Source organism: Petaurus breviceps, unplaced genomic scaffold (assembly GCF_028583685.1).
Source record: "Petaurus breviceps papuanus isolate PSGF00001 unplaced genomic scaffold, PetGlider_PUasm1.0 582, whole genome shotgun sequence".
Lineage (NCBI taxonomy): Eukaryota > Metazoa > Chordata > Mammalia > Diprotodontia > Petauridae > Petaurus > Petaurus breviceps.
The window spans coordinates 657,761-683,845 of NW_027186390.1; the positions used below are offsets into that span (position 1 = coordinate 657,761).

The 26,085-nt window shown below is 35.1% G+C and overlaps 1 protein-coding gene across 6 annotated transcripts in view; it reads left to right on the forward strand.

Annotated features, from left to right (window-relative positions):
• The window catches only part of MAK (male germ cell associated kinase), an 84,949-nt gene that overhangs the window by 54,044 nt on the left and 4,820 nt on the right, over positions 1 to 26,085 (forward strand). For 3 of the 6 annotated variants that reach the window (XM_069103490.1, XM_069103493.1, XM_069103492.1), the window contains 3 exons: positions 2,778 to 2,923; positions 20,181 to 20,312; positions 23,767 to 23,886. In XM_069103490.1, coding sequence (XP_068959591.1) covers positions 2,778 to 2,923; positions 20,181 to 20,312; positions 23,767 to 23,886 — 398 coding nt within the window. Of the gene's footprint in view, positions 1 to 2,777; positions 2,924 to 6,868; positions 7,124 to 20,180; positions 20,313 to 22,588; positions 22,664 to 23,766; positions 23,887 to 26,085 lie in introns of those variants that run through there. The other 3 variants (XM_069103496.1, XM_069103494.1, XM_069103495.1) reach the window with 3 other exon arrangements.

Consider the following 26,085-nt stretch of genomic DNA (forward strand, 5'->3'; position numbering starts at 1 on the left):
ATATACACTTACATACATACATACATAGACATATACTTTCCCAAACCTATTTACTCTGTTGTTTCCTATCCCTCCTGCCTCTTCTACTTTACTTTTTACCCATTACCTTGCCTTCTTATGACTTGACTACCCCCCTCCAAGGATCCCTCCCCTATCCTCTCAGTCCCAGAAAGCTAAACACACTTCTCTACCCTTATTTACCAGTTCCTTCACCCTCCCTCTACAGATCCCTCCCTTGTCTTCTCCCCCCTCCCTATGCCCCTACCATTTTATTTCTTCTGAATTTAGAAGATTTTTATACTTTTTTAAATATATATGTATTGTTCCTCCTTAAACCCATTCTAGATGAAAGTAGGTTACCAGAACTACCAGCCCTCCTTCACCATCTAATTCCTGTGTATCAGTTCTTCCTCTCACACCTCATTTGTATAAAATAATTACTCTTTTAAGCTGTTCTTAAATGATTTTACTTTTTTTTTTTTGGTTTTTAGAGAGCACACGGCTAGTTTTGTGTGTGTTAGTGTCTAAGGCTGGATTTGAACTCAGGTCCTCCTGACTCCAGGGCCAGTGCTCTATTCACTGCGCCACCTCGCCACCCTCAAATAATTTCTTTTTAAATTCATATCATACTCATGTTTACTCCAATCTTTTTTATGAACTACCCAATTATTAATAAGAATTTTAGACATATTTTACATATATAAAAAGTAAACAATGTCCTTATGGATCCCTTATAATCAGTCTTTGTTATGTACCTTATATTTCTATTGGTTCTTTTATGTCAAATCTTCTATTAAGTTTAGGATTTTTTAAAATAAAGTCTTGAAAGTCTAAGAGTATCAGATGTCCATTTTTTTTTTTGTTGAAGATAATATTTAACTTTACAGGGCATGATATTTTTGGCCAGAGTCCCAGTTCTTTTTCTCTTTGATATGTTGTATTCCAAGACCTGTGGTCCTTTAATCTCTCTGCTGCTAGGTCTTGTGTAATTCTGATTGTGGCACCATCATATTTAAATTGTTTTAATCTTGATGCTTTTAATATTTTTTCCTTGAGCTGGGGGGTCTCAAAATTTGACTATGATATTCCTATGAGTTTTCCTCATAGGATCTCTTTTAAGTGGTCATCAATGGGTTTTTTTTTCTATTTCTACTTTCCCCCGTGTTCTAATGCTTCAGGACGATTTTCTTTAATTATTTCTTATATTATTGTATCAAGATTCTTTTTTTGATTGTAACTTTTGTTTAGTCCAATTATTTTTTATTTTCTCTTCTTGATCTGTTCTCCAAATTTGTTGTTTTTCTTATAAGATGTTTCTCTTTCTCTTCTATTTTTTTCCTTATTCATATTTTGTTTAATCATTTCTTGATCTCTTATAATTTCACTGGCTTCACTTTGCCTGATTCTAATTTTCAAGATGTCATTTTCTTCCTTAAGATTCTGGATCTCCTTTTCTAGTTAGTTGACTTTCCTTTGATACCCTTCTTGTTTTTCTTGGATTATTCTCATTTTCTTTTTTAGCTTTTCCTCTATGTTATTTGATTTTTAAAGTCTTTTTTAAGATCTTCTGTAAGTTCTTTTTGGGCAGGTAACCATTTAACATTACTCTTTGGGGGTTTCTTCACTTCAGTTTCCTCCTCTGAAGATGAAACCCGGTCATCTCTATTCCCATAATAGGTTTCTATGATTGGATTCTTTTTCCTTTGCCTGTGCATTTTTTGTGGTTGTCGCTTAATTATTTGGCCCTGTGGGATGGGAAATGGTGCCTCTTGCCCCAGATCTTCAGTTCTCCCCTCTAGCCAACCTGGTTTCAGGCTAGAGGTATGTGTATGTATTTCTTTTTTCCTACTACTCCTAATTCCTCTACTTTATTCTACCCACTACCTTGCCCTCCTATTACTTAACCTACCCCCCTCCATCGATCCTTCCCTTATCCTTCCATTCCCATAAATCTAAATACCCTTTTATATGCCCCTTTGACTTACTGCTTTTCTTTTACCCACTACCTTGTGCTCTTATTATTTAACCAACCCTCCCTACAACAATCACTCCATTAGCCTCCCCTTCTCATAAATCAAAACATCCTTTTGTACCTTGCCAGTCATTCCAATGATTGTTAAAGTGAGCAGTCACCAGGCCTCCAGTCTGGTGATAACTTCATTCCCTAAGCAAACACACTCCAGTTGAGCTTACACATTATTTAAAGAGAAGTTCAAGGGTGTGTTGACAATCAGACTTTGGGAAGGAAAATGTATGTGCACACACTTTTAAGTATAATCTTTATTAACACTTTCTTAGCTCTCAACAATCAAACAAGTCCTGATTTGTAGCAATTGCAGATATTAGAAGTGTAATAAAGTGTTTTATCTGAAGTTCATGCTAAAAATGTAATAATTAGCTTCAAACCAGAGCTAACACACTTGAGTTAATCAGACTGATTATAAACCTATGACCTATTAAATTAACAAAACTTCATTTTTCTGAAAGATTAGAACCTCATTTGTATGTAACTTACTAAGCAGTTAATCTGTTTAACCAATTAGTTAATGTCACTAAATGTAGTATAACATGAAATGATCTTTTGTTCACCATCCTATAAATTGAAGAACAAGGTTAACAGCTAATTGATAATAGTACCAATCAATATTCCTGTTAAAGAAAGCTGATGGGAATCATTTAAGATGTTACATTAGCTGTTCTAAAAGGATTTATTAAGAGTAAGAAAAGAGCATTTTTGTTTTGTGTACTCTGATACTATTTTGTGTATTTATTTTCAGTGTACCAGAACCCATGCCCTCAGGCTACAATCAGTCCGGAGGGGAAAACAGGAGTTTGCCTGCTGCTATCTTAAAAAATGACCCTGACTTGTCATCCAGTTCAGCTGCCAAACAGTACTACTTGAGACAATCAAGATATCTTCCAGGTAAGTAAATGACTTGGATAATTTTTATGAAAGGCAAAAAACAATCATCTATGTGTGTATGTATTCAGACTAGAATGTTTGTATTCATTTTATTTAAAAATTCTAATTTGGACTAATCTATATATGTGATACACACACACACATACACACACACACACTCACTCACTCAACTCCTGATCTCTCTATATAACAAATTTTGAATCCTGGACAATATTTACCCTGCCATTCAGCACATTTAGAATCATAGAAATTTAGATCTGGAATGGACCTTGAATATCAATCCCCTCACTTTACATATAAGATCTAGAGAGGCGAATTAAGTTACCTAAGTTCATTCAGCCATCAGTTCTTCTGGGCCTGTGCTGCCACTAGTTGATGTATACCCAAGAACATTATGACATCCAAAGGATTAACATTAAAGACTGGTATGATGGAGGAAACTAAAACTAGGGAGAAGCGTTAAGAGGCAAGAACAAGTAGAGCAACATGTGAGCTTAATTAAGGAGAGGGCTAATATAGGGAAAGAAATGGAATTACACATAACAGTAACCTATTTATCTTCAGTGGCCTAAAAATGCATCCAAGATTGTTCTCATGATAAAGGAATGCAAGATTATATACTGTTATCTCCCAAACTAAGCAGGAAAATTAAACACATTCCAAAGCCACATTTATCATTTTTACATTATCTGTAAATGTGAATCATTCATTACCTACTCCTTCTAAGTAATTGGACCATAACTATGATTATGGTGGAAAAAATTTTCCTAAAACAATACTTCCTGGAACAATTATATTTACTAAATTCCACATTTTATTATAATTAATAGAGATAAGTTACAACTTATGTTAGCTATAGATAGAGACATTACCAAGTATGTAATTAGCACCTTTGGTATCTGAGAAAAGCACAAAATCTGCCCTCAAATCTACTTTGTAATTCATGATATGAAATAATGTAAGAATTAGGAAAACAAATTTAGTTGAATGGGAGAGGGGAATTAGTTATGATAATAGTTTCTACTCTGCTAAAAGAGAGCATATATTAAATTTCATGCCCTCTAAGTTTCATTGCCTTGGAACTAAGCCCCAGTTGTCCCACTCTAATTATGGCTTTGATTTTGCCATTTTAGTTTAAAAGTTGAGCCCTAATTTGAATGAGCATGTATACATATAATCAACCAAGTGAAGAATTAAATACATAAGACACTTTCAAATTAGGGAAAGAAAACTTGAAGCAGTTACCATCTTATCAGATATGGATTTCATGGATGGTCTTTTTGATGTGAAGATAATCCAACATGGAACTACAAAAACACCTGAAGTTCTGCCATGCTTCCCTTCTTTGGTTTTTCTTTGGTTACTGCTTTAATCAGACAATATTATTTAAACATAATTCTGCCCTTTCATATGCCAGGTAGAAATTTTTTTTTCCTACTGAAGCTCCATAGTAAGTGAGCATATATTACAGTATGTCGGTAAATTTGCTTTTACAAATTTATATCATTTAATGGGCTGTTCACACATTGCCCCAATAGCTGGCCATAAAAATTGTTTTCCAGATCCTAGTATTCTTCACTCATGAAAAGTGACCATCACAATGAAAGTATTACATATTATTTTCAAACTGAGAATTGAAACTAACCCCAAAGGCATTCTGAGAAAGTAGTAAATAATTAAAAATTTGAATATCAATTTGTTTGGCCTTCATAGCAAGAGGTAATTCTCAAAAGCTAAATGTTAACCCCAATCAGTGGGTCTATCTGTCATCTCTATATACTTCTCTCCCTTACTCTAAAGCCCTGAAGGCTCCTTGTGAAGTTGTGCCTAGACCCTTTTGGGCCCTAAGGGATTCAGGTGGTGGGGATGGAGGGAGGGGAGCAAGGGGTGGAGGAACAGAGAAAGACATTTTACTCTCATTTGTGGATCCCTGGATGCTTTAAGTATCTGCTTGCTGAAAAGAAGATAGCTGTTTTTAACAGTCTGTTTGAGCAGATATGACTTAGTTACTTGATAGGGAGATAGGAATGGTTTATGATTGGTCAGACGTAGGAAAGGGTCAGAGGTCCATTGTGCCACAATTAATATACTAGACTTCTGATACTATAGTAATTTTTTGAGTACTAATAATTAATACCCTCCACGATGACTGAGAAATTTTAAATAAGTGATGATGATATCATGTTGGATACCAAGAATGAATTCAAACAAGTTCTTGAAATGAAATTTTGGTGATTAAAAGGGACAATATTTACTGAGAAACAACCAGTGTTATAAGTATGCACATAAACTATGCAACTAGCTCCCAGAATCAAATCCAGTTTCTGTAATTGCCCCCTTGAAATGTTGTTTCTTTGGATTTTTTCCTTGACAATCACTAGTTTTTCTAATTTAGCTTTTTAGGGGCCATTCAGTGTTTAGATCCTCAAGTCTTGTTAGAGTTTCATAGAAGGTAATACTGCCTATACCCCAAAATATCCCTCATAGTTTGATTACTGAAATATGAATGGAATTTGGAATTCTTATACTATTCCAAGGTTTTTGAATTCTAATAGTAATAGTTATCTTTTCCTTTTCCAGACCTCAAAGTAAATGAAAATTAGTTATCTTATTATAAAATAATCATTTAATAATAAAAAGTATTCTACCATAAATTAAAAGGCTGAAAATTTAGGAGGAATATACAATATAGTTAAATCACATTAATATGGACTCTCTTAATTTAAAATATATGGTTTACATTTATTTACACTTGTTCTAATAATTGGAGGAGGGTGAATAGGAGAGAAAGGACATACTAAGTAAATCAACAGGGTGATAAAATTGCAAGGAAAGTCCCCTGTATGGCAGAAGGGCTTAAACTGTGAGTCAAGATAAATGAGTTATAGCTCTGGCCCTTTATTAGGTGTAAATGATTTTGAGAAGTCACTAAACAAACCTCTTTTCATTTCAGTGTCCTCTTCTATGAATTGATGGATTGGACTAAATTATCTCTGAGATACTTTCCAGCTCTAAAATTCTATGATTTTGTTTGGCATACTTTTTTTCTTTAGAACTTATATGTATATAAATATGTATAGACATATATGTATACATATCAGTGAATATGCTAATATTATGCTGTTCTTTTTATTAAAGAAGTCCACAGTGACCTCACTTTGCCACAGCCTACTGAGGCTAGATTACTTGAAAATAATACAATTTTCTTACATTTATACATCTTGAAAGTATTTTGTACTTTATACTTCACTATATTTCATGTTGGTTTTTGCACTCAATTAGTCCAAATTAGTAAAGTTCCTATGTAACATTAGGTGACTTTATTTTAGTAATTTGTTCCTTTGTGTTCTAAGGGAAAACAGAAAATTCACCAATTATTATTGATAAATACTTTCAAAAGAGATATTATGTAAAATATAGCTTTCTTCACCAAAATGTAATTTTTATAAAGAAAAAATTTACCTTTATGTTTAAAAAAATAATTATTTTATTTGCCTTGAGTTTACAGATACATATATATATAAATATGTGTACATATCTATATCTGTCTATACACATATATAATCTTTGAAGGAGGTTTTTCTTCTTCCTTTATGTTATTGAAATTTTTGGCAAGGATTTACCCTGTGCTCTAAAAGTAGTAGAAGGTTTTAGGGCTCAGTTGAGGAAGACTGAACATGATGAGACCCAAACTTAATTTTCTTTGGGAAAAAGAGAGGTAGAGAATTACCAAGGGTAATAGAAGAAATCCTAACCAAATTGTCACAAAGGTGAGGTTTGAGTATAATATCTACAGAATATATTCGCAGTCTATTTTTGTGAATAACTTGTCCCCAAATTAACTAGATTAACTTCCCTAGGACAGCGCACTCAAACCTATTTGTATTAATTTTCGACCTTTGGAAGTAGCTCCCCATTTCCAAGAACCCCTGATTTTCTCCAAAGGTCCACTGAGGACAGCGGGTTTTACTGATATCCTTGCAGTTCTGAAGCTTCCCTTCCTCCATAGCTGGCTGGCTACCTGAGTCCTCGAGGTCCTGGAGTACATAGATGGCCAAAATCTGTCTACATTTTGAAAAGAAATGACTTTTCTTCTGGAAAGAGCCAACAGTCTTACAAAACCATAGACATAGACATTAAATAAAGTGAGTTCTCTGTGAAACAAAGCAAACTGTTGTATGGCTTCTTTTCTCCTCTCCTAAACATTGTCCTTTCTCCTCAGTCTTTACTGTGTTTTCAGCCAGATCATTTACCTTAATTTCTAGAGTTTTCCAAATTGTAATTTATTTCTCCAAATATTATTCTGTTTTTCTGCTCCTTTGTCTTCAATGTGTTTTAAAGACTTAAAATAGTACTTTTGTTTTTTTTTAAAATGAGGATATATTAAACTCTCATTACATATTATTGGATAATTTTACATTTCAATATAATAGGATCAGTTCTGAAATGAGGGCATCTATCCTTAGTCCCCAGTGTCTTTCCTCCCTATTCTATCTCCTCCAATTCTTATTCCTTTTCTACTTCCTCTTCCTTATTTTACTATATTAAAATATTTCCTACACACTTTTTAATCCCTTAATCTTTTTTTTTCTTTCCCAATCATTTATTTCAACAACAAAAAAAGAACAAACTTGCTTGGTCTATATTTTAACACTGTTAACATTCCCTTTTCTTTCCTCACTGACTCTTTTTTAATGCAGGAGGGTAATAGAAAATATCTAATAGAAAGACAAGAGATGTCTCTGCGTTTAGAACTAATCCCATAAAAGAAGCTTTTGGAAATAATGGAAAATACTGGAAAGAGCACTGGGTTAGGTGTCAGGAGCCTTGGGTTTTAGACTGTTGTAATTAGTTCTGGGTACCACATTTTAGGAGAGACATAAATACACAAGTTGCTGAAACTAAAATTGTAAATCTTTCCTAGGATTGGTTAAAAGAATTGGTAGCTGTTAGCCTAGAGAAGCCTTAGAGGGAAAATGAATTTTGTCTTCAAATTGAAAGATTCTCTTGTAGGAGAAAGATTAGCCTTATTCTGCTTGGTCCCAGAAGGCCTGTTATGCAATGGAAAGCTTGCTAGGCTGGGTAATAAAAGGACTAGAGCTTAAATCCTGCCTCTGCCACTTACTGACCATTACTTTGGCAACTCACTTTACTTCCCTTTCCTCAGTTTCTTTATCTGTAATTTAAGGGACTTGAAGTAGATGACCTCTAAAGTCCCTTCCATATCTAAATCTATAACCTTACAGAAGTAGGACCAATTAATTAGGAGGAGCTACAAGAATACAGATTTTATCTCAGTATGAAAAGGAGGCATCAGAAGGTAATGAATTCACTGACACTGAAAGTGCTTAACAGAGGCTAGATTACAGTTTTCAGCAATACTATTATAGAGAGCATTCATGCTTCAGATAAGGGGATAGATGAGGTGAATTCTGAGATTCCTTCTAATTGCTAGCTATGTGACCTTAGGCAGGTCACTTTTCTGAATCTTGATTTCCTCCATCTATAAGATAAAAAGTTGGGCTAAATGATTTATAAGGGACCTTCTTCCAATTCTTTTGATTTCAAATCTGTAAATTCACCAGAACCTATTGTGAGCATACAATATCTCAAAGTCTAAATAAATACAAAGTGAGAAATAAGAAAAGATATAACAAGTTAGGCAAATAAAAATAAAGAAGTAGAAATAAAAATCTCTAGAAAAGATGTCTCAATTCAGTTCTGTGAAATGTCAATGTTAACAAAGTGCTCTACTTGTTATACTATCCCAATATCCAGATAGTTAAGGAAAATGCACACATATATTAGAACGGTCCTGAACATAATGCCCTTGACATATAGAAAGTGGCATTTTAGGTCATTGAAGAAGAGTTTGGGCACTCCGCTGAGCACAGTAAAGGACCATGGATGTGGAGGTTTATTCTCTCTGAATTTGGAAATGAGACTACAGTGTTACAGAGAAGATTGGTGATAATTTTTAAAATTGTTTTTCCAACAGATATTTTTTTACCTTAAAATCTTTTTATTCCACGTAGTATTTTTTAAAATTATGCGTTATTTCTTTAATTCATTTTAATTCAACTTTATAGAAGAGTCAGAATATAACAGTGACAATATCATTTGGAATAACAATCCATACATCTTTGTTTTGACTTTCTCTTCTTTATAATAATAGTAGGTACCCCTTTCATTCATTTAGTCCAAAAATTCAACACTGCAGAAGGTATTTGTGACACTGATGTTGTTTGAATCATAAAAGCTATAAATACTTATTGTAAAGTTTTTCTAATTCTCTATCTAAATGAAAATTAGTTGTTAGCCAGTGGCTGGCTAGTGGGGCAGTGGATAAAGCACAGGACCTAAAGTCAGAAAGACCTGAGTTCAAATCTAGTCTCAGACACTTACTAGCAGTTAGACCTGGGCAAGTCCCTTTACCACTGTTTGCCTCCATTTCTTTAAATGTAAAATGGGGATTATAAGAGTGCCTTCCTTTAAGGGTTGTTGTAAGGATCAAATGAGGTAATTTTTGTAAAAAGTGTTTTAAGTACACTGCTTGGCCCATAATAGGTGTTATGTAAATGCTTATTCCCTTTCCTCTTGATAAACTAATGGATGCTCTTGTGTTAAATAAGATGAGATTCTGACTCTATTGTTCTAAATTAACCTCATTTACAAAGAAGACTCTCTTCAGGCTGTGGCCATGCAAACCCTGGGCTCTAGCTGGGATGACAGGTAATACAAGGAAGAGTAACCCTACTTTGTTATAAAGGTAGCCCAAAAGCTCCTGTTTTCTTTTCAAGAGTAGCTTTTGTGAGGAGTGAAACCCAATGAAAATTCCCTTTAGGTTCTTCCACATTCTGGTGATTCCTGCATCAGAAATGCCAGTAGCATTGCCATCACCCAATCATAGTATTCTACTACATAAGAATGAATTTTTCTCCTTGAGCTAGAGTGGAAGTTTCTTGAGAGCAGGGATCATTTCACTTACATTTTTGTATCTTCCATGCCTTGCATAGAGTAGGTATTTAATAAATTTTTGTTGTGGGAATTAGTATGCTAGCTTCATCATCAGTTCTGCAAATAAGAAACTCATCATATGGGGATTTTCACTTTATGAACCATGGTCCTCTTATATAATTTATTTAACTTGATCATAGGAAAGGAGGACAGATAGCCTTTCTCCCCTAAGATTAGTTTATTAAAAATGATACTCAGCTTTTAAGATTTTGATTGGGACCTCAATTTCTTCAGTCTGAAGGTTAAAAAATAATTTCACTGTAATATAACGCTATCATAATGTATGAATAACATAAAAGCAGCATGCTTGTTGGTTTTGAATTTTAACAGGGAGAGAGGTTTGGACTACTTGTGAGTTCTAGTTATTACTCTAACAATGCTCTACCTATGTGTTAAGACATGATACCTAACTTCTTTCTGTCTCACACACACAGAATCTAAGAGTTGGAAGGGACCTCAAAGGCAATGTAGTAGAATCTGTTCCTGACCAAGAACCTTCTCTACAACATACCTGACACGTGGTCATCCTGCTTGAAGACCTTCAGCAAGGGGGTACCCAATATCCATTGCACTTTTGGATAGCTCTTATCATTAGAAAGTCTGTCCTTATATGAAACCGGAAGCAAAACAAGTCTAACTCATTTCCATGTGACAGTCCTTGAAAATTGTTATCATATATCTATGCCTCATCCTCTGCTCCAATTCTTCAGCCTAATAGTACCATTTCTTTCCAACTGTCTTCATGTGGCATAGTACCGAGGGCCCAGTATCCATCCTGATTGCCCTCCTTTGGATGCACTATAGTTTGTCAGTGCTCTTTCTAAACTCTGATACCTAGAACTGACTAGAATATTCCAGATGTGGTCTTAACTGTAGTACAGTACAAAGGAACTACCACCATCTTATTTTGGACACAATACTGCTTAATGCAGCCTAAGAGAGTAATAGCCCTTATTGTCTACCATATCTTACTTTGACACATATAATAACAACAACAATAATAATGTGAATGTACATAGTGCTTTAAGACTTGATAATCATTTTACATTATGTCACTTAATACAGCAACCATAGGAGGTATTCCAGTTTTGTAGATGAGAGTAGCTGACAGTGTCACACTCCTCATAAGTGTGTGAGGAACGAAGGTTTCAGCTTCCAGTCTTCCTAACTTCAGGACTGACATTCTGTCCACAATGCCACTTTCAATTCACTGAAACCCCTAAAGTCTAGGAGTTAGACCAGGACTGGGGAACTTGCAGCCTCAAGGCCACATGTGGCCATCTAGGTCCTCAAGTGTGGCCTTTGGGCTGAATTCTGACTTCACAGAACACATAATAAAAGGAAAACTGTTTTGTAAAACTTGGACTTAGTCAGAAGGCCACACCCAAGGATCTAGAAGGCCATGTATGGCCTCAAGGCCACAGGTTCCCCACCCCGACCTAGACAAAATGCAATCTAGTCATGTCTCTCCCATCTTATACTTGTGAAGTTGACCTCTTGAACTTGTATACAATTTTACATTTTTCCCTATTACATTTCATCTTATTAACACATTTATTAGTGACCTACTATGTGTCAGATGCTATGGTAGGTTCTGAGGATGCAAATACAAGAATGAGACAGTTTATATTCTACTAGAGGCATATAGCATGCTCACAGATAATTTGAAATATACCAAAGGATATATAAAAAATAAATACATAGGGGTGGCTAGGTAGCACACAGTGAAATGAGCCCTGGCCCTGGAGTCAAGAGGACCTGAGTTCAAATGTGACCTGAGACACTTAACATTTACTAGCCTTGTGACCTTGGGCAAGTCACTTAACCCCAACTACCCTGCTTTCCCCCCTCCAAAAAAAAAAAGCTAAATACATAGGGATTTGGGTAGGGACACTAACAACTATCAATCAAGATCAACCTCTAGGAGTTGGCATTTGAACTGTGTCTTGAGGGGAGCTAGAGGTTCTCAGATGAAGAGGTAAGGAGGAAAAGTTGTCAAGGTATAAAGGAGAGCCTATACAAAGATTTGAAGGTGGAAAAAGGAATGCTGTGTTCAATTTGGCCCAACATTTTAGGCTTTCAAGATCTATCTGGATTCTGACTTACAGAATGTGTTAATTAGCCTTCCTAGGTTTATGTTATCTAGAAATTCAATATCCATACCATCTGTGCCTTTGATAAAAATGTTAAGCAGCACAAGCTCTGATGACTCTTTCTAATTACTGCTTCCCTTTCTAGATGTTCACCAACCCAACTCCTCAATGATCCATTCTAGAATTTTCCCAGGAATTAGAGTTAGTTAAGCTATTGGACCAATATCTTGCAAACTCTGTTCTCTTCCCTTTTTTGGAAGTTGAGATAACATCCTAATCATTATTTGATCTACCATCCCCATCTACCTTTTTAGGAAGCTCCCTCAATCGTTGTCATAATTAGTTACTATTTTGTCTTCAGAATTTCATCCTTCAGAGCTTCCTTCCTTGGAAGGAAAGCTAACTTCTTTGGAAGAATTTGAATTTGTTGAGTTCCTATCAATTACTTCTCTGAACCCCTTGAAAACTGCCTTCCTAAAATATAGGATATGCACTATGCTTTCTTTTACACTATCATAAACTCTAAGGTGGAATTTCTCCCCCAAGATTCTCATCATTTCTACTTTGTCAGCCAGTTCCTCCTCATTAGTGTAGATCAGGCATAGAATTACAGTTCCCCTCATTGCTTCCTTCAGCTTTTGAAGGATAAAGTTCTCATTAAGACAAACCAAGAAATAATTAGCTGTTCTTTGGACAGAGACTTCTAGCTAATGTTAGACCAGTCCCCTATCATTACTTTATCATGACTCCATGCTAGGCTTTTTTCTCCCCACTTGATTTTTTTAACTCTTTCTATCCAGGTGGTCTGTAGTCCAGTGAGAATATTTACTTTTGTTTCTGCCTCTTGATCAGACGCTCCCCACCATTCTGGTTTCTGGATTTCTTCATGAATGTGCCTGTTTAATATACAGCACTACTTGTTCCCTTCTCTATTCTGTTCCCTTTGAATAAGTTAAACCCTTCCAGAGTCATAAGTCATGGATCCCATCCCAACATTTCTCCCTAACACTTCTGAGGTAAAATTTTCCTTGTTGCATTTAGATTTCTAGTTCACTTTGTTTACTCATTCTTTGTGCATTTGTTTATAAGTATTAAAAAGCATAGGTTTCATTGCTGGTTCCTTTCTTAAATTTTGACTCCTGAAAACCTCTGAATGTTTCTCCTGCTATCCTTCTTATATTGGAGTCTAGCTGATGTAGGTGACTAATGTAGCCAGGCAAGTTTCTCTCTTTTTCTTTCCTTTTCAATTTACAACCTTTTTCATTATGTTTGCATGACTCCAGGCAAATATATTGTTATTTCTAGGTTGAAACCTAATTGTAGAGATCTTTAAATGACTCTCTATTAAAACCTAGAGGCCAAAAAGAACCATTGTAGATATTTGAGCAGGGAATTAACATAATCAGACAAGTGCATTGGAAAGATTAGTTTTGCAGCTACATGGATAGATTGGAGAGCCATGAAGCTGAAGACAGTGGGAAAAATTAGAAAGCTTTTACTACATTGGCATATAGGTGATGAGGATCTAAATTGGAGTAGTAGCCATGTAACCAGAGAAAAGTACACAGATACAAGAGATATTGTGGATAGAGAAGTTAGTAATTCACTGAGTAAATCACCGAGGAGGGATGAGGAAGAGAGAAGAATCAAAGATGACACCAAAAGTATGAATCAAAGGTAGGGTGGTGGTACCCCCATAGAAAAAAAAATTATAAAAGGGTCAGGTGTGTAAGCATAGATAATTGGCTCTATTTTAGACATGTTGAGTTTGAGATTCCTATGGAACTTCCAGGAGGAAATGTCTAGTAGATACTAGATAATTGATAATGTAGGACTTAGGTCAGAAGAGAGGATAGATATCTATAGATAAATGTAAGCATTACCTAAGTAAAGATGTTTTGGAAGCTGATGATCACCAAAGGAGTGAGTATAAAGAAGAGAAGAGAGCCCTGAACAAAGACTTTGGAAAGATTGATGATACTCCAGCAAAGGAGACAGAGATGAAACTGTCAAAAAAGAACCACTATAAAAAGAACTATCATGAAAACCAAGATGAAAAAGAAATAATCAGTAGCAGAGAGCTCAGAAGTTCATCAGATGTCATTTACTTGACTGAAACAAAAAAGGTCAAAGACTTATAGTCTACTCAGTGGCCTCATGCCTATACATTAAAATCATTTGCTTTCTTTATGACAATAGTTGGGTGGCACTAGAATTGCAAACACTAAATATTTTTTCAAAGTGAAATTGACATTATCTAAACAGACAAGAAATGATTGATCATCAATGTACAAGTCAGACCTGTGTTGACTTACTAGAGCATAGGACAAAATTAATATCAAATTAGAATAAAGGAAAAATGAGAAGATATACTATATTCAGTTAGAATAAATCCAGCCTGATCTATTTAGAGGATCTTTGGATGTCAGAAAATGGGAAATAAAGGAAAAGATATTGTCATCTACTAATACCATTCATTATCCACAGAATTTTAACCAATGTAAAGATATTAGTATAACAAGGAAGTCAGAAGAGCCAATGAGGCACTCCAGGCAGCAAAGATTTTATGCTTTTTGATAAGAGGACAGACATAGCCGCCAAAAAACTATGCCAGCTTAGATTATAAAATTAATTACGAAATGTTACAGAGGAAGATGATTCAGCAATATTAATTCACAAAAAAACAAAGGATAATGGAGGGGAAAACATCTGCAAAAAGTTTGGCATGAAGCCAAACTAAGCCAGAAAATTTGTAGATAAACCTAAAAGGAACATAACAGACACAAAATAGACCATCTTGTTCATGGTTTTTATCTTCAATAACAGTAGAAGGTTCATATTTGACCTCTAACAGCATAATCCTAAAGAAGATGAAATCAAAGAATAGGAGTCATATAAAATAAAGAAGGTGTCTAGAGGTGACTTAATTTTGAAACCACTGAGTTAAAATTTTTAAATGTCTATAAGAGGGAAAGATCTAGAATAATTTGAAAAATTGTGGACAGCATTATGTGATTCAGAGGACATTAACTAGTCCATAAGTCTACCCATCTCCAAAAAAATATGAGAACAATCTTCATATGTAGTAAGATTATCCTTTTAAGATAGATGGAAAGTCAACAAAGTGACTTTTGCAAACAATTTTTATACATTAAAACCATATTAGAGTCACAAGTTACTGATGGATTTAGAGATTACAAGATCCCATTGTGTTTGTTATTTATTGATTGTAAAAAAAAAATGTATTGGTAGAATAAAATACAGTCTTAAAGTCTCCCCAACAAAGGGTTTCCCATCCATATATGTTAAGATCACAAATAATTTCTCAGTCGTTGTAACCAAGGGAATGACTTTGTTCTCCAGTTGTTTGATTATTAATACGAAAAAAGGCTTATAATGTCAATATATGCTCACTGAAAAAGTGCTCACCACTTTCATGAAAGATATCCTGTGAAGAATTCAAATAAATATAAGAGGGATTTTTGCAAATGACATTATGCTGATTGTAGCAAGACCCAGAAAATTACAGAACTTTAAACAAGTTATGGCTTCTTAGTATAATGGAATATTAAAGTTCTTTTACAATGATAAATGCCAGTAATATATAAGGACTTATATGAAGTAATACAAAGCAAGGTAAACCAGAACTGCATATAAATTGACTATAGCAATATGTAAGAAAAAAAAAGAAAGCCAAAATTAGTGGAACAGACTTGGAAAGACGTGAGGGGATACAGAGTAAAAACATTTTCTTTGCTTGTTTATTGTTCATTCATTTTGTACTTCCTAGTTTTAAATGGTATGGGTTGGTTGTTTTTGTTTTGTTTTGGGCAGATTATCTTTCTTTTTGGTTATGTTTTATGTTTATAATAAAAATAATTTAAAATATTTAATAGAATAGAATAGAACTTCTTCAGTGATATTCACAATAATTGAAAAAAGGTCAGCCTAACAATATATGCAGGAAAAAATAAATAGCTGGGGAATGGTTCTTATCCAGACTATGACATGCATTTGCCTGTACAAATTTCTTAGATAGGAACCCTAGCTGGACCCAGGAGTAAACAGGAAGAAGATTCTGGAATATATTGCATTTAGAAATTGACCCCCTTTCAGGAGTCCCAAATTATATATCCTGGCACAAACTCCTATCTTTTTTTTTTGTTAGCACTGGTACTGCTCAAGTTATTTGTATCTCAGCAAATCTTAAGACATCAGTCTACAACAAAATCAAATTTCACAAGACCCAAAGGGTAACAGAGACATTTGGTGTCCATAAGTAAGCTGCAGAAGGACATGATCAATGAGCTGAGCATAAGAAGCAGTATAATAAATATTGTCAAGAAAATATCTGACTAGAAAGGGAGGTGGGTTATTGATACATCAAGAGAACAGATCATACTGTGCTGGTGCCCATGGAATATTAAAGGGCCTTCAGAAAGTTCTCTAGGATATTGGGTAGCACCTCTTTAGAGGATTTGAGAGACCAGGAACAAAAATTGCACAGTTTGAGAAGTTGTAAATGGGTTGTGTTCAGCATTGTTGAAGGAAATACTCAAACTGGTAAAAATTGTAGTTCTTTCAAAAGCATTGAAGCACATTGTCCAGGAATCTTGAAAATCTTATATTAAACAAAAAGCTTGAAACTGCAAAGGAAGGAAGAAACACTGCCTCCCTAACCTTTCAAGAAAGCAAATTGTCTCATAAATGATATCACTGAGATTTCGTGGATTGAGGTGCTGAAGTAGACTATGGCTCTGTAAAGTAAACCTTATTCTCAAGGACTGGGTAGGTAAAAAAGTTTGGGAGGCAAATTAACATTGCATATTTTTTTTACTAGACTTATGATTTTATTGGCATAAGAATCTCCCAGTAATGAATTTCATTCTACCAATGCAGTTTGACACTTTCTCTGCAACTTATAGTCTTAAGAGAATCACCTGAAGACCCTGAGAGGTCAAAGTAGCTCATAATTTATTTACCTTGATGATAATTTTATCCTTCAGAATCTAGAACTAAGAGGAGAACTTCTAGATTTGTTTCATTAACCAGGAGGAACTGGTTGCTGGAATAAAAATGAAGAGAACTTTCGGGATAATGCTCAGTTACTCCACCTTAAATTTTATAGTGGAGGAGAGTCAGGATTAGATTGACATGTACTGTAGATTTTTGAAAGGGCAGATTTCAAAAGTTAAGGGAAAATGATAGCTAAAATTCCATGGAATAAAAGCCTTTATACAGAGAAAGAGATTGAAAACTCTCAAGAATAAAATCCAGAACAGTTCTGATAAGGAAAAAGAGAATTGTCTAACACTGATATGAATGCTTAAGGAACTTGCTGACCAACATAGAAACTAGAAAGAAACCTTGTGTGTCTAGTTCTCTGTAAACCAGTTGTTAGTCAACTATATGTATCTAGTTCTTGTTTTAATGAGGGCTAAGACTAAGCCAGCCCTTCATTGGGGGTCATTCAGAAACTCCTGAATGGAGTTTTTAGCTTGGGGGTTTGGAAGCAGGAATTGAATTGCAGTTTGTGGTTCTCATGACTAATTAATACAATGCCATTGATCTGCTTTTCTTTATGTTATTATTACTTTGACTAAAACTTTTATAAAATAATGATATCAATAGAGATGATTTGATGAAGCACAGCTCAAAGAGGCAGAAAGGAAATTATTAGTGAATGAGGGCAAATGAGCTGAGTAATTTGATTGGTGGATATTCACACACAGACCTACTCCAAAACTCAGACATAAGGACGTGACAGCACTCATATGGAGTGGATTTGCTGTTCGGTAATTTTCAGTTGTGTTCTACTCTTCATGATTCCATTTTGGATTTTCTGGGCAAAGATACTGGAGTGGTTTGCCATTTCCTTCTCCAGCTCATTTTACAGATGAGGAAATTGAGAAGTGACTTGCCCAGGGTCACATGCTGGTAAGTATCTGAGGCCAGATTTGAACTTAGGTCCTCCTGACTCCAGGGCTGGCACTCTATCCACCGTGCCCTCTATCTGCCCCACATAGAGCAATTGGCAACCAACTGTCACAAGCACTTGAAGAAAATAGGCAGTTTGGCTTGGCCAATACAGCAGACACTTTTTGGAGTTGGTGGTCACTGCACCAAGATAATTAGGGAGATAGTAAAGACCTAGCTGCCCTTGATACTTTGCCCAGATGAATTCCATTCTAGGGTATTTTATTAACTGACAGATGTTATTGTTCAATCACTGTCCATGATTTTTGAAAGGTTATAGAGAATAGCAGGATTAGAAAAGGACAAAAGTCCTAATTTCCAAATGTTTACAAACTAATGTTTGCCGGTGAGACTGAAGTCAACTCCTGGCAAAATTCTGGAACATGTTTTTAAAAGATGGTTCATTAACATCTAAGGGAAAAAAGTGATCACAACAAGCCCATGTGGTTTCTAAAAAAAATGGGTCATATCAGACCAAAAATAAATGCTTTTATTACAATTTTATTGATCTAGTATATCAGGAAAATCATAGTTTACCTAGATTATTTTAGCAATATATTTGGCATAACTTCTTATGCTGTTCTTGAAGAAAGGATGTAGAGAGGTGGACTAGACAGTACAATTAGGTGGTTTGGAATTAGCTGAATGGCTAAACCCAGAGTAGTTATTAATGGTTCGAAGTCAAATGGGAAAGATGTCTCCTTTGGAGTGTCCCAGGATTTTTTTTTTAGTATTTTTCTCAATGATAAAATGGTTGGATTTTGTTAGTTATTAGATAAAAGTATTGATGACATGCTTGTCAAATTGGCAATTATACAGTGCTAGTTGAGAAATCGAACATTGGATGAAAGAAAAAATAAATTCTTACAACCTAGAAAACTGGGTCAAATCTTCTAAGATGAAATTTTAAAAAGAATAAATGTAAGGTTTTTACATATAAGCTCCAAAAATTACTTGTATTTTACAAGTACAAGATGAAGAAAATGCAGCTAGATAACAATTTTGTCTTAAAAAGAGCTAAGCTTTTAGCTCAGTGTGTTATGGCAACCAAAGAAACTAAGGTGATCTTGGTCTGCACTAAGAGAAGGCTGACGTCCAAAACCACATAGGTAACAATCCAGCTGTACTAGGACCTGGCCAGAGCATGTGTAAAGTATTGTGTTTAACTTTGGATGCCTCATTTGGGAAGTCTATCGATAAGCAGAAGAATCCCAAAGCATAGAAAAAGGCCTTGAGATTATTCCATGTATAAATCAAAGGAACACCAGAAGTTTAGCCTGGAAGAGAAAAGACTTTGGTGGAATTCAATTATTCGAAGGGCTGTCAAGTGGAAGAGGGAATAGATCTGTTCTGCTTGGCCCTAGTGGGCAGAACTGGAGCAGCTAGTGAAAGCTTCAAATTTAGTATGATGTAAGGAAGTACTTCCTTACTATTAGAGCTATCAAAAAATGGAATGGGCTACCTTGGGTAGCAGTAAGCTCCTTCTTGGAGAACTTCGGTCAAAGACTAGATGACCACTTTCCAATTATTTCTATTCAGCTGTGGGTTGAATTTGATGGCCTCTGAAATAATTTCCAACTCAGATTCTAATGCTCAATCTGCCAGTACTATCATGTGCTTTGAAGAGAATTGGCAAGATATGTATAAACTATATCAAATTGCTTACCATCTCAGGGAGGGAGAGAACTTAGAACTCAGAATTTTTTAAATGAATGTTAAAAATTGTTTTTACATGTAATTGAGGAAAAATTCATAAAAAATAAAGATCAGCAAATCTCTGGAAAAGTTATAAAAACAATTTTTACTACTGCAGCTAAGAGAATACTGCTTGTATTTTAATGAATTTCAAATTGTCATCATTTTAAGATGAAAAATAGTTTCAGTAACAGAATTTTTTTCAAGAAATTTTATCAAAGTTTAACATTTTTACTTAGGGACCAGTATTAATAACATCTTAAAACATTTTTTTTTTACAGAGTGCTGTGTGAATATTTTTCAAGAATATTTTAAAATGATAGCATTCATTGTTTAAAAAAAGTGAGGATACTGTTTTCAATATCTGAAAACATTTTAACCTAAAATTCTTTCTATTCTTGGTTTGAGAGTGCTTGTTTTATCATTCTTCCACTTTTATGTTTACCTTCTAACCTTTACTGTCTTGCCTTTTTAAGGTGTCAATCCTAAGAATGTGTCTTTGTTGACCCAAGGAAAAGAAGGAAATTCATATACCTGGAATAATTCAATATTTTCTAAACCACTGGGGCCCATTGGTGCAGGACTTGCTTTCAACAGGTCTAATGCAGGTAAACCAGGAGATCACACTCAAAGAAATATTTCTCCCATTTTTTCCTTAGGATTTTTCCCTTTAACAAGATTTTAGAATGTGGACAGAGATATTTCAGAATGAAGTCAAAGCACCAGATTGGGTCTTTAAGACTTATTTGTGCAATGATTACTCAACCATTTTGTACTGTTTAGATGTCAGTCTAGAGCTAACATGGCATCAGGAAAACCTGGGTTCAAGCCTAGCCTCTGACACATACTAGCCATTGTGACCATAGGTAGGTCATTTGATCATCCAATGCTCCAAACAACTCCTTAAGACTAAGACAGAGGAGTTGCCAGTGTGCACCAGTGAAGGGAGTTCCCCACACTTATATATATATATCCAAAGAAATCAAGAAAAGATTGTAGCATTATGGTTTAATCAAGTGTTTCCATTAGTGGTCAAGATGAAGCATTTCATCTTCAAAGTTATCACTTATACTCTTTGTTTCTTCATTAATAAACAAAAATATAATTGAAAATAACATCTGCTGTGGTTACTCACTGCATAGAGAACTGACATAAGACTTGTCCCCAAGGACAATCAGTTATTTTCAAAGTTCAGCTTTTCTTTATCTTTTTCAAAACTCATTCATTCAGTAAGTCTTTATCAATTGTCTCGTATGAGTAAGGTGCTACACTAGGTGCTGGGGATACAAAGACAAAAAGAACACAGTCACTTTCTTAAGAAGCTTATGTTCCATCGGGGGACACAGTATATGCAGTGATCAAGTTGTATAAATTGAGGCTGGAGAAAGCACTGACAACACCAGGACCACAAAATGCTTCCCTTGGGTTGGGGGTTCCCAACCTGGTGTCCACGAACTTAATTTTCTTAAGAAAATATTTCGATAGCTACATTATAATATAATATAATGTAATGTAATATAGTGCAATGTAATATAATGTTTTGTTTTGATTTTTGCTTTTTGGAGGGGGGGAGGGCAGGGCAATTGGGGTTAAGTGACTTGCCCAAGGTTACACGGCTAGTTTGTGTGTGTGTGTGTGTGTGTGTGTTTGTCTGAGGTCAGATTTGAACTCAGGTCCTCCTGACTCCAGGGCCAGTGCTTTATTCACTGTGCCACATAGCCACCCCCCCAATATAATATAATGTAATATAATTAATGCAATGTAATATAATTTAATTAATATCATATAATTCTTTGTAATCCTGTGCTTTATGCCTTTAAAAACATTATTTTGAGAAGGTTCCATAGGCTTCACCAGATTGCCAAAGTGGTCCTTGAAAGATGATAGGTTAAAAACCTCCACCTTAAGGGGTGGCTAGGTGGCACAGTGAATAGAGTGCTGGCCCTGGGGTCAGGAGGACCTGAGTTCAAATGCGGCCTCAGACACTTGACACAATTACTAGCTGTGTGACTTTGGGCAAGTCACTTAACCCCAATTGTCCTCCAAAAAGCAAAGGAAAAAAAAAACCTCTATCTTTGGGGGGCGGGGGGAACAAATTGAGACTAAAGGAAATTTAAGGATTCTAGGAACAGGGTTAGGGTAAGTTCATGTAGGACATCCATAGACAGAGATTTGGGAGATGGAATGCCAGGTTTGTAGAAAAGTGAGTACACTAGTTTGGCTAAAATGTACAGTGTGTGAAATGGAGTAATATGAAAGTAAGTGTGGGAAGGTAGAGTGGAATCAAATTGTTAAGAACTTTAAATACCTACCTAGGAGTTTGTATTTCATCCTAGAGGCAACTGGAAGCTGTTGAAGATTCTTGAGCAGGAGTAACATGGCCATACCTGTGCATTAGGGAGATTATTTTGGGAATTGTATGAAAGATGAATTAGAGAGGGAAGAGACTACAGTTACAAATATACTGATTTAGGAGACTATTGTAATAGTTCAGGTGAGAATTAATGAGGGCCTGGACTATGGTGGTAGCCATGTAAATGAAAAGAGGGGCCAGATACGAGATTGTGAATGTAGAATTTATAAGATTTGGCAACTGATCAAATACAGAAATGAGGGATCCTTGAGGTTGTAAACTTGTATAACTATAAGGATGGTGCCATCAACAGAAATAAGGAAGTTTAATGGAGGGCCAGTTTTAGAAGATGAAGGTTCCATTTGGAATATGTTAACTTTTAGATGCCTATTGGATATCTATTTGGAGATGTCCAGCAGCTGGTTGGTGCTGTGAACTGTTACACAGGAGACAGAATTGGTTATTTCTTTTTTTTTTCCTAAGACATTTTTCATTCTATTCATTCTTTCCTTTCATCTGCCTTCTCTATAGAAGAAAGCATAATTAAACCAATTGAAAAGCTATCATGCAAAGAAATGGTACCTGAAAAAATAGAGGAAGCAAAAGGTAATATTTAGTTATTAGAGGTCGGTGTATTTTATTCACTGTATTTATTCCTTTTTCTTTTCTCTGCTTGCTTTGTATTCAAAACTGGCTTGCTGCTACACAGACTTTACATTTCAACCATTAATAAAGCTATCAGACTTTTTTCATTAATTTTAGATTGCTAATTTTTGTCTTTTGAGCTCTTAAGAATAAGGAGATGTGACTCAAGCCCTTACATATCATTTAATACAAAACTAAAGAGTTTTTCCTTCATTTCTCTTCTCAGTAGTGGAATTTCTGGAGAGGAGTCTGAGAAAATGAAATAATCCCTCTTGCAAAATCCTTGGATGGGGGGAGGAAGGAAGTTCCATTGGTTCTGCTTAGTGTCTCCTTTCTGTCCTTCTCTCCTTTCTCCTCCCAGTCTCTTTTCCTTCCACAATCTCTTCCCTCCCTTCCCTGCAAGACATACAGGGCCATGATAACCTGGGAAGAGAATGGATCTGTTTCTGAGAGTGGCACAGAGGAAGATAGAGAAGGGATAGAGAAAATGTTTGCTTTAACTAGGAACAATCTTGAGGAATAAATACTGTTAGATACAGCAGCAATTCTGTGACTGACAGATCTTTCCCCATATTATACCCTATTTTCCCATATTAAATTATGTCTGTTCACAGAAGTCTAATTCAGTTAAAATATAAAAACTATTATTTTTATATTATAAAACTATTATATTTTATATTTTAGCCAATGTAGATAATAGAGCAAGTAGCCCAGGGGTGGCCAGGTGTCGCAGTGAGTAAGAGAGCTGGAGAGTGCGGGCCCCAGAGTTGGGAGACCTGGGATTGAATCCAGGCTCAGATACTTAGTACCACACCCAGAAATAACTGGCCATGTAACCTTGAGCAAGTTACTTAACCCCAATTGCTTAAAAAAAAAAGTAAGTAGCCCAGATGAGGTAGAGAATGTACAAGTGTAAATTTTATACTTTTGATAATAATGATGCTTGATAATTATGGACATTTATGTCTAGTTTGTTTTCTTAGTACACTCCCTATTCAAAATCATCCTAAAATGTTTTTGGCTTTTCCATAATCTGACTGTAAAACTTCATACTATGTCAATAGGAAAATTTGGAAGTTATACTACTTATAATCAGCCAGGATACATCCCTTCATTTCACAAAAAAGAAGTTGGCTCAGCTGGCCAAAGGATTCACTTAGCACCTCTTGGTCCCACAACTTCAGGTAAGAAGTGTCCTACTACGTAAATTTCAATCTACAGATTATGTAATTGCTGTTTCATGATGGCTAAAAAACTTAGACCAAAAACCCATTGCTCATTTTACGTTTGTATACATTGATTCAGTCATTACTTTCTAACAGAGTTTTTGTTTATTTATTAGCAAAAGGTTTCTGGTTCTGGGCAATCCACAATAGGTTGGTCTGGGTCTCACAATAGGGTTTGTGAAATCACAGGATTTAGAACTGGAAAGAGCCCCCTTTCCCTCATTTCACCAGTAGAGAGACTGAAACCCAGAGAGGTGAGGAGACTTTGCTCAAGATCCCACAATAAGTAGCTTTTCTCTATAGCTCCCCCTCTACTTAGTGCACAAAAGTGATGAAATCCAGTCATCTGATGATTTTTATTCTCCAAATTTAGCCTTCAGAGGGTCTTCTCTTCCCTCAAAGAAAACTACCACTGGTATGCTATTACCAGGTGGCAATAGAGTCCCTTGGCCACCCAGCTTCAGGGCATAAGCTTTGTCTATGATTCAAGATGGAGCCTCTATGTCTGAGGTAACTTAGATTTAATCATAAATTCTCTACACTTTTACAGATAAAATTAAGCAAACATTAAAATGGTACTTTTAAAGCAAACAAAGTACAATTTAGCTTGATATGAGGAAAGAACTTGTCAATTATAGCAGTACAAATATGGAATGGTCTGCCTAGGAAAGCAGTGAATTCTCTATCCCTCAAATTTGGTCAAGAGGAGAACAGATGATACCTTGTCAGATAGAGATGTTGTAGAAGGAGAATTCACATTTATGTATGATTTGAACTGGATGATCTTTAAGAAGTCCCTTCCAACTCTGAAATTCTGTCACTTTTCAAAAAACTACTCTAAAACACAATTCATTATTTCTGCAGGAAGTCTGATTATTACTGTCTGTCTTGCCTCTAATATTTATACATTGACTTTGATCAGATTTTCTAACTTTATTAACTCATCCTTCTATCTTAATTTAGAATCAAAAACTTCTTTGGGTTTGCACTTAACTCTAGTATCTGATACAATTTGACCTTCTAGTTCCTCCTTCTAAATACTAAAACCAGGTCTTTTTCAAAACCACTGATTGAAAGTTTCAAAACTTATCAAAGTAAAGACCTTGGACAGATCACCTAGCTTCTCTGGGGTTCAGTTTTTTCATCTATTAAATAATGGATAAGTCTAGATAATGAGGAAGGAATCCTGTCTATGATTATTAAAAGATAACCTCTCTTGTTTATGAAAAAATATTCCTCCGGCTTCCTGCTCTAAGTTACTTTCTTTTCTGCTTTCAGTGAAAAAGGAGGAAAAAGAGAAATAAATAGAACTATGCTTCACCCCTGGGTCTAGTACCTCGTTTGATGGCAGCTACTAGCTGTACTATACTTCTCTGCTGTTTTACCTTTTGGTACAGAAACTAAAGAGCCTCTCCTTTTATTTTTTTCAGACTGGGAGAGTTTTTAAGTATGTTTTCATACAATGGAAGCTTGTTTAAACTAATTTGCATACTATTTTAAAGTAGTTTATTAGGCCCAGAACCAAGTTGGTCTAGTAACACCAACTAGCAACTTTTATTTTTCTCATTATAGAAGTTTGAACTGATTACATCCCTTAAAACAGAGTCAGACATTTGAGTAAGAATAAACTGGTTTCATAAGCCATTACTTTATTCTCTGAGATTAATATATCACAATCAGGGTTTGGAGACTTTAAAATATAAAAAGTCCTGGATTCCTCCACTTAATTTTTATATATTGCATAGAATAGAAATGCTTGATGGAAATTTAAAGTGACTGTGCTCAGTTAACCTTATTTGTGAAAAGAATTGCTGAAGGAGACTAAATAAGTAATATTTTATATATAGAAATGTTCCATAAGAAATATTGCAATAAAGCAGTCTTGTAAGGAGTCATTTACCATTGCTGAATAGCAATTTGTAGCAGATAATAATGCTTTTTTCCCTTAATTGACTACATATATTTTAATACCTGGGTACAGAGTTGGGACTAGGTATAGGTAAGGTAGGCAGTTGCCTAGGGTGAAGTACATGGCAGGGCACTGAGGACAATTTTTAATATAATTTTTAAATAAATGCTTATATTTTTAATACTAGGAAAATCCAGCATGAAATACTGTAATTCTGGCATTAATTCACTGTACAGTGAATCCTCTTG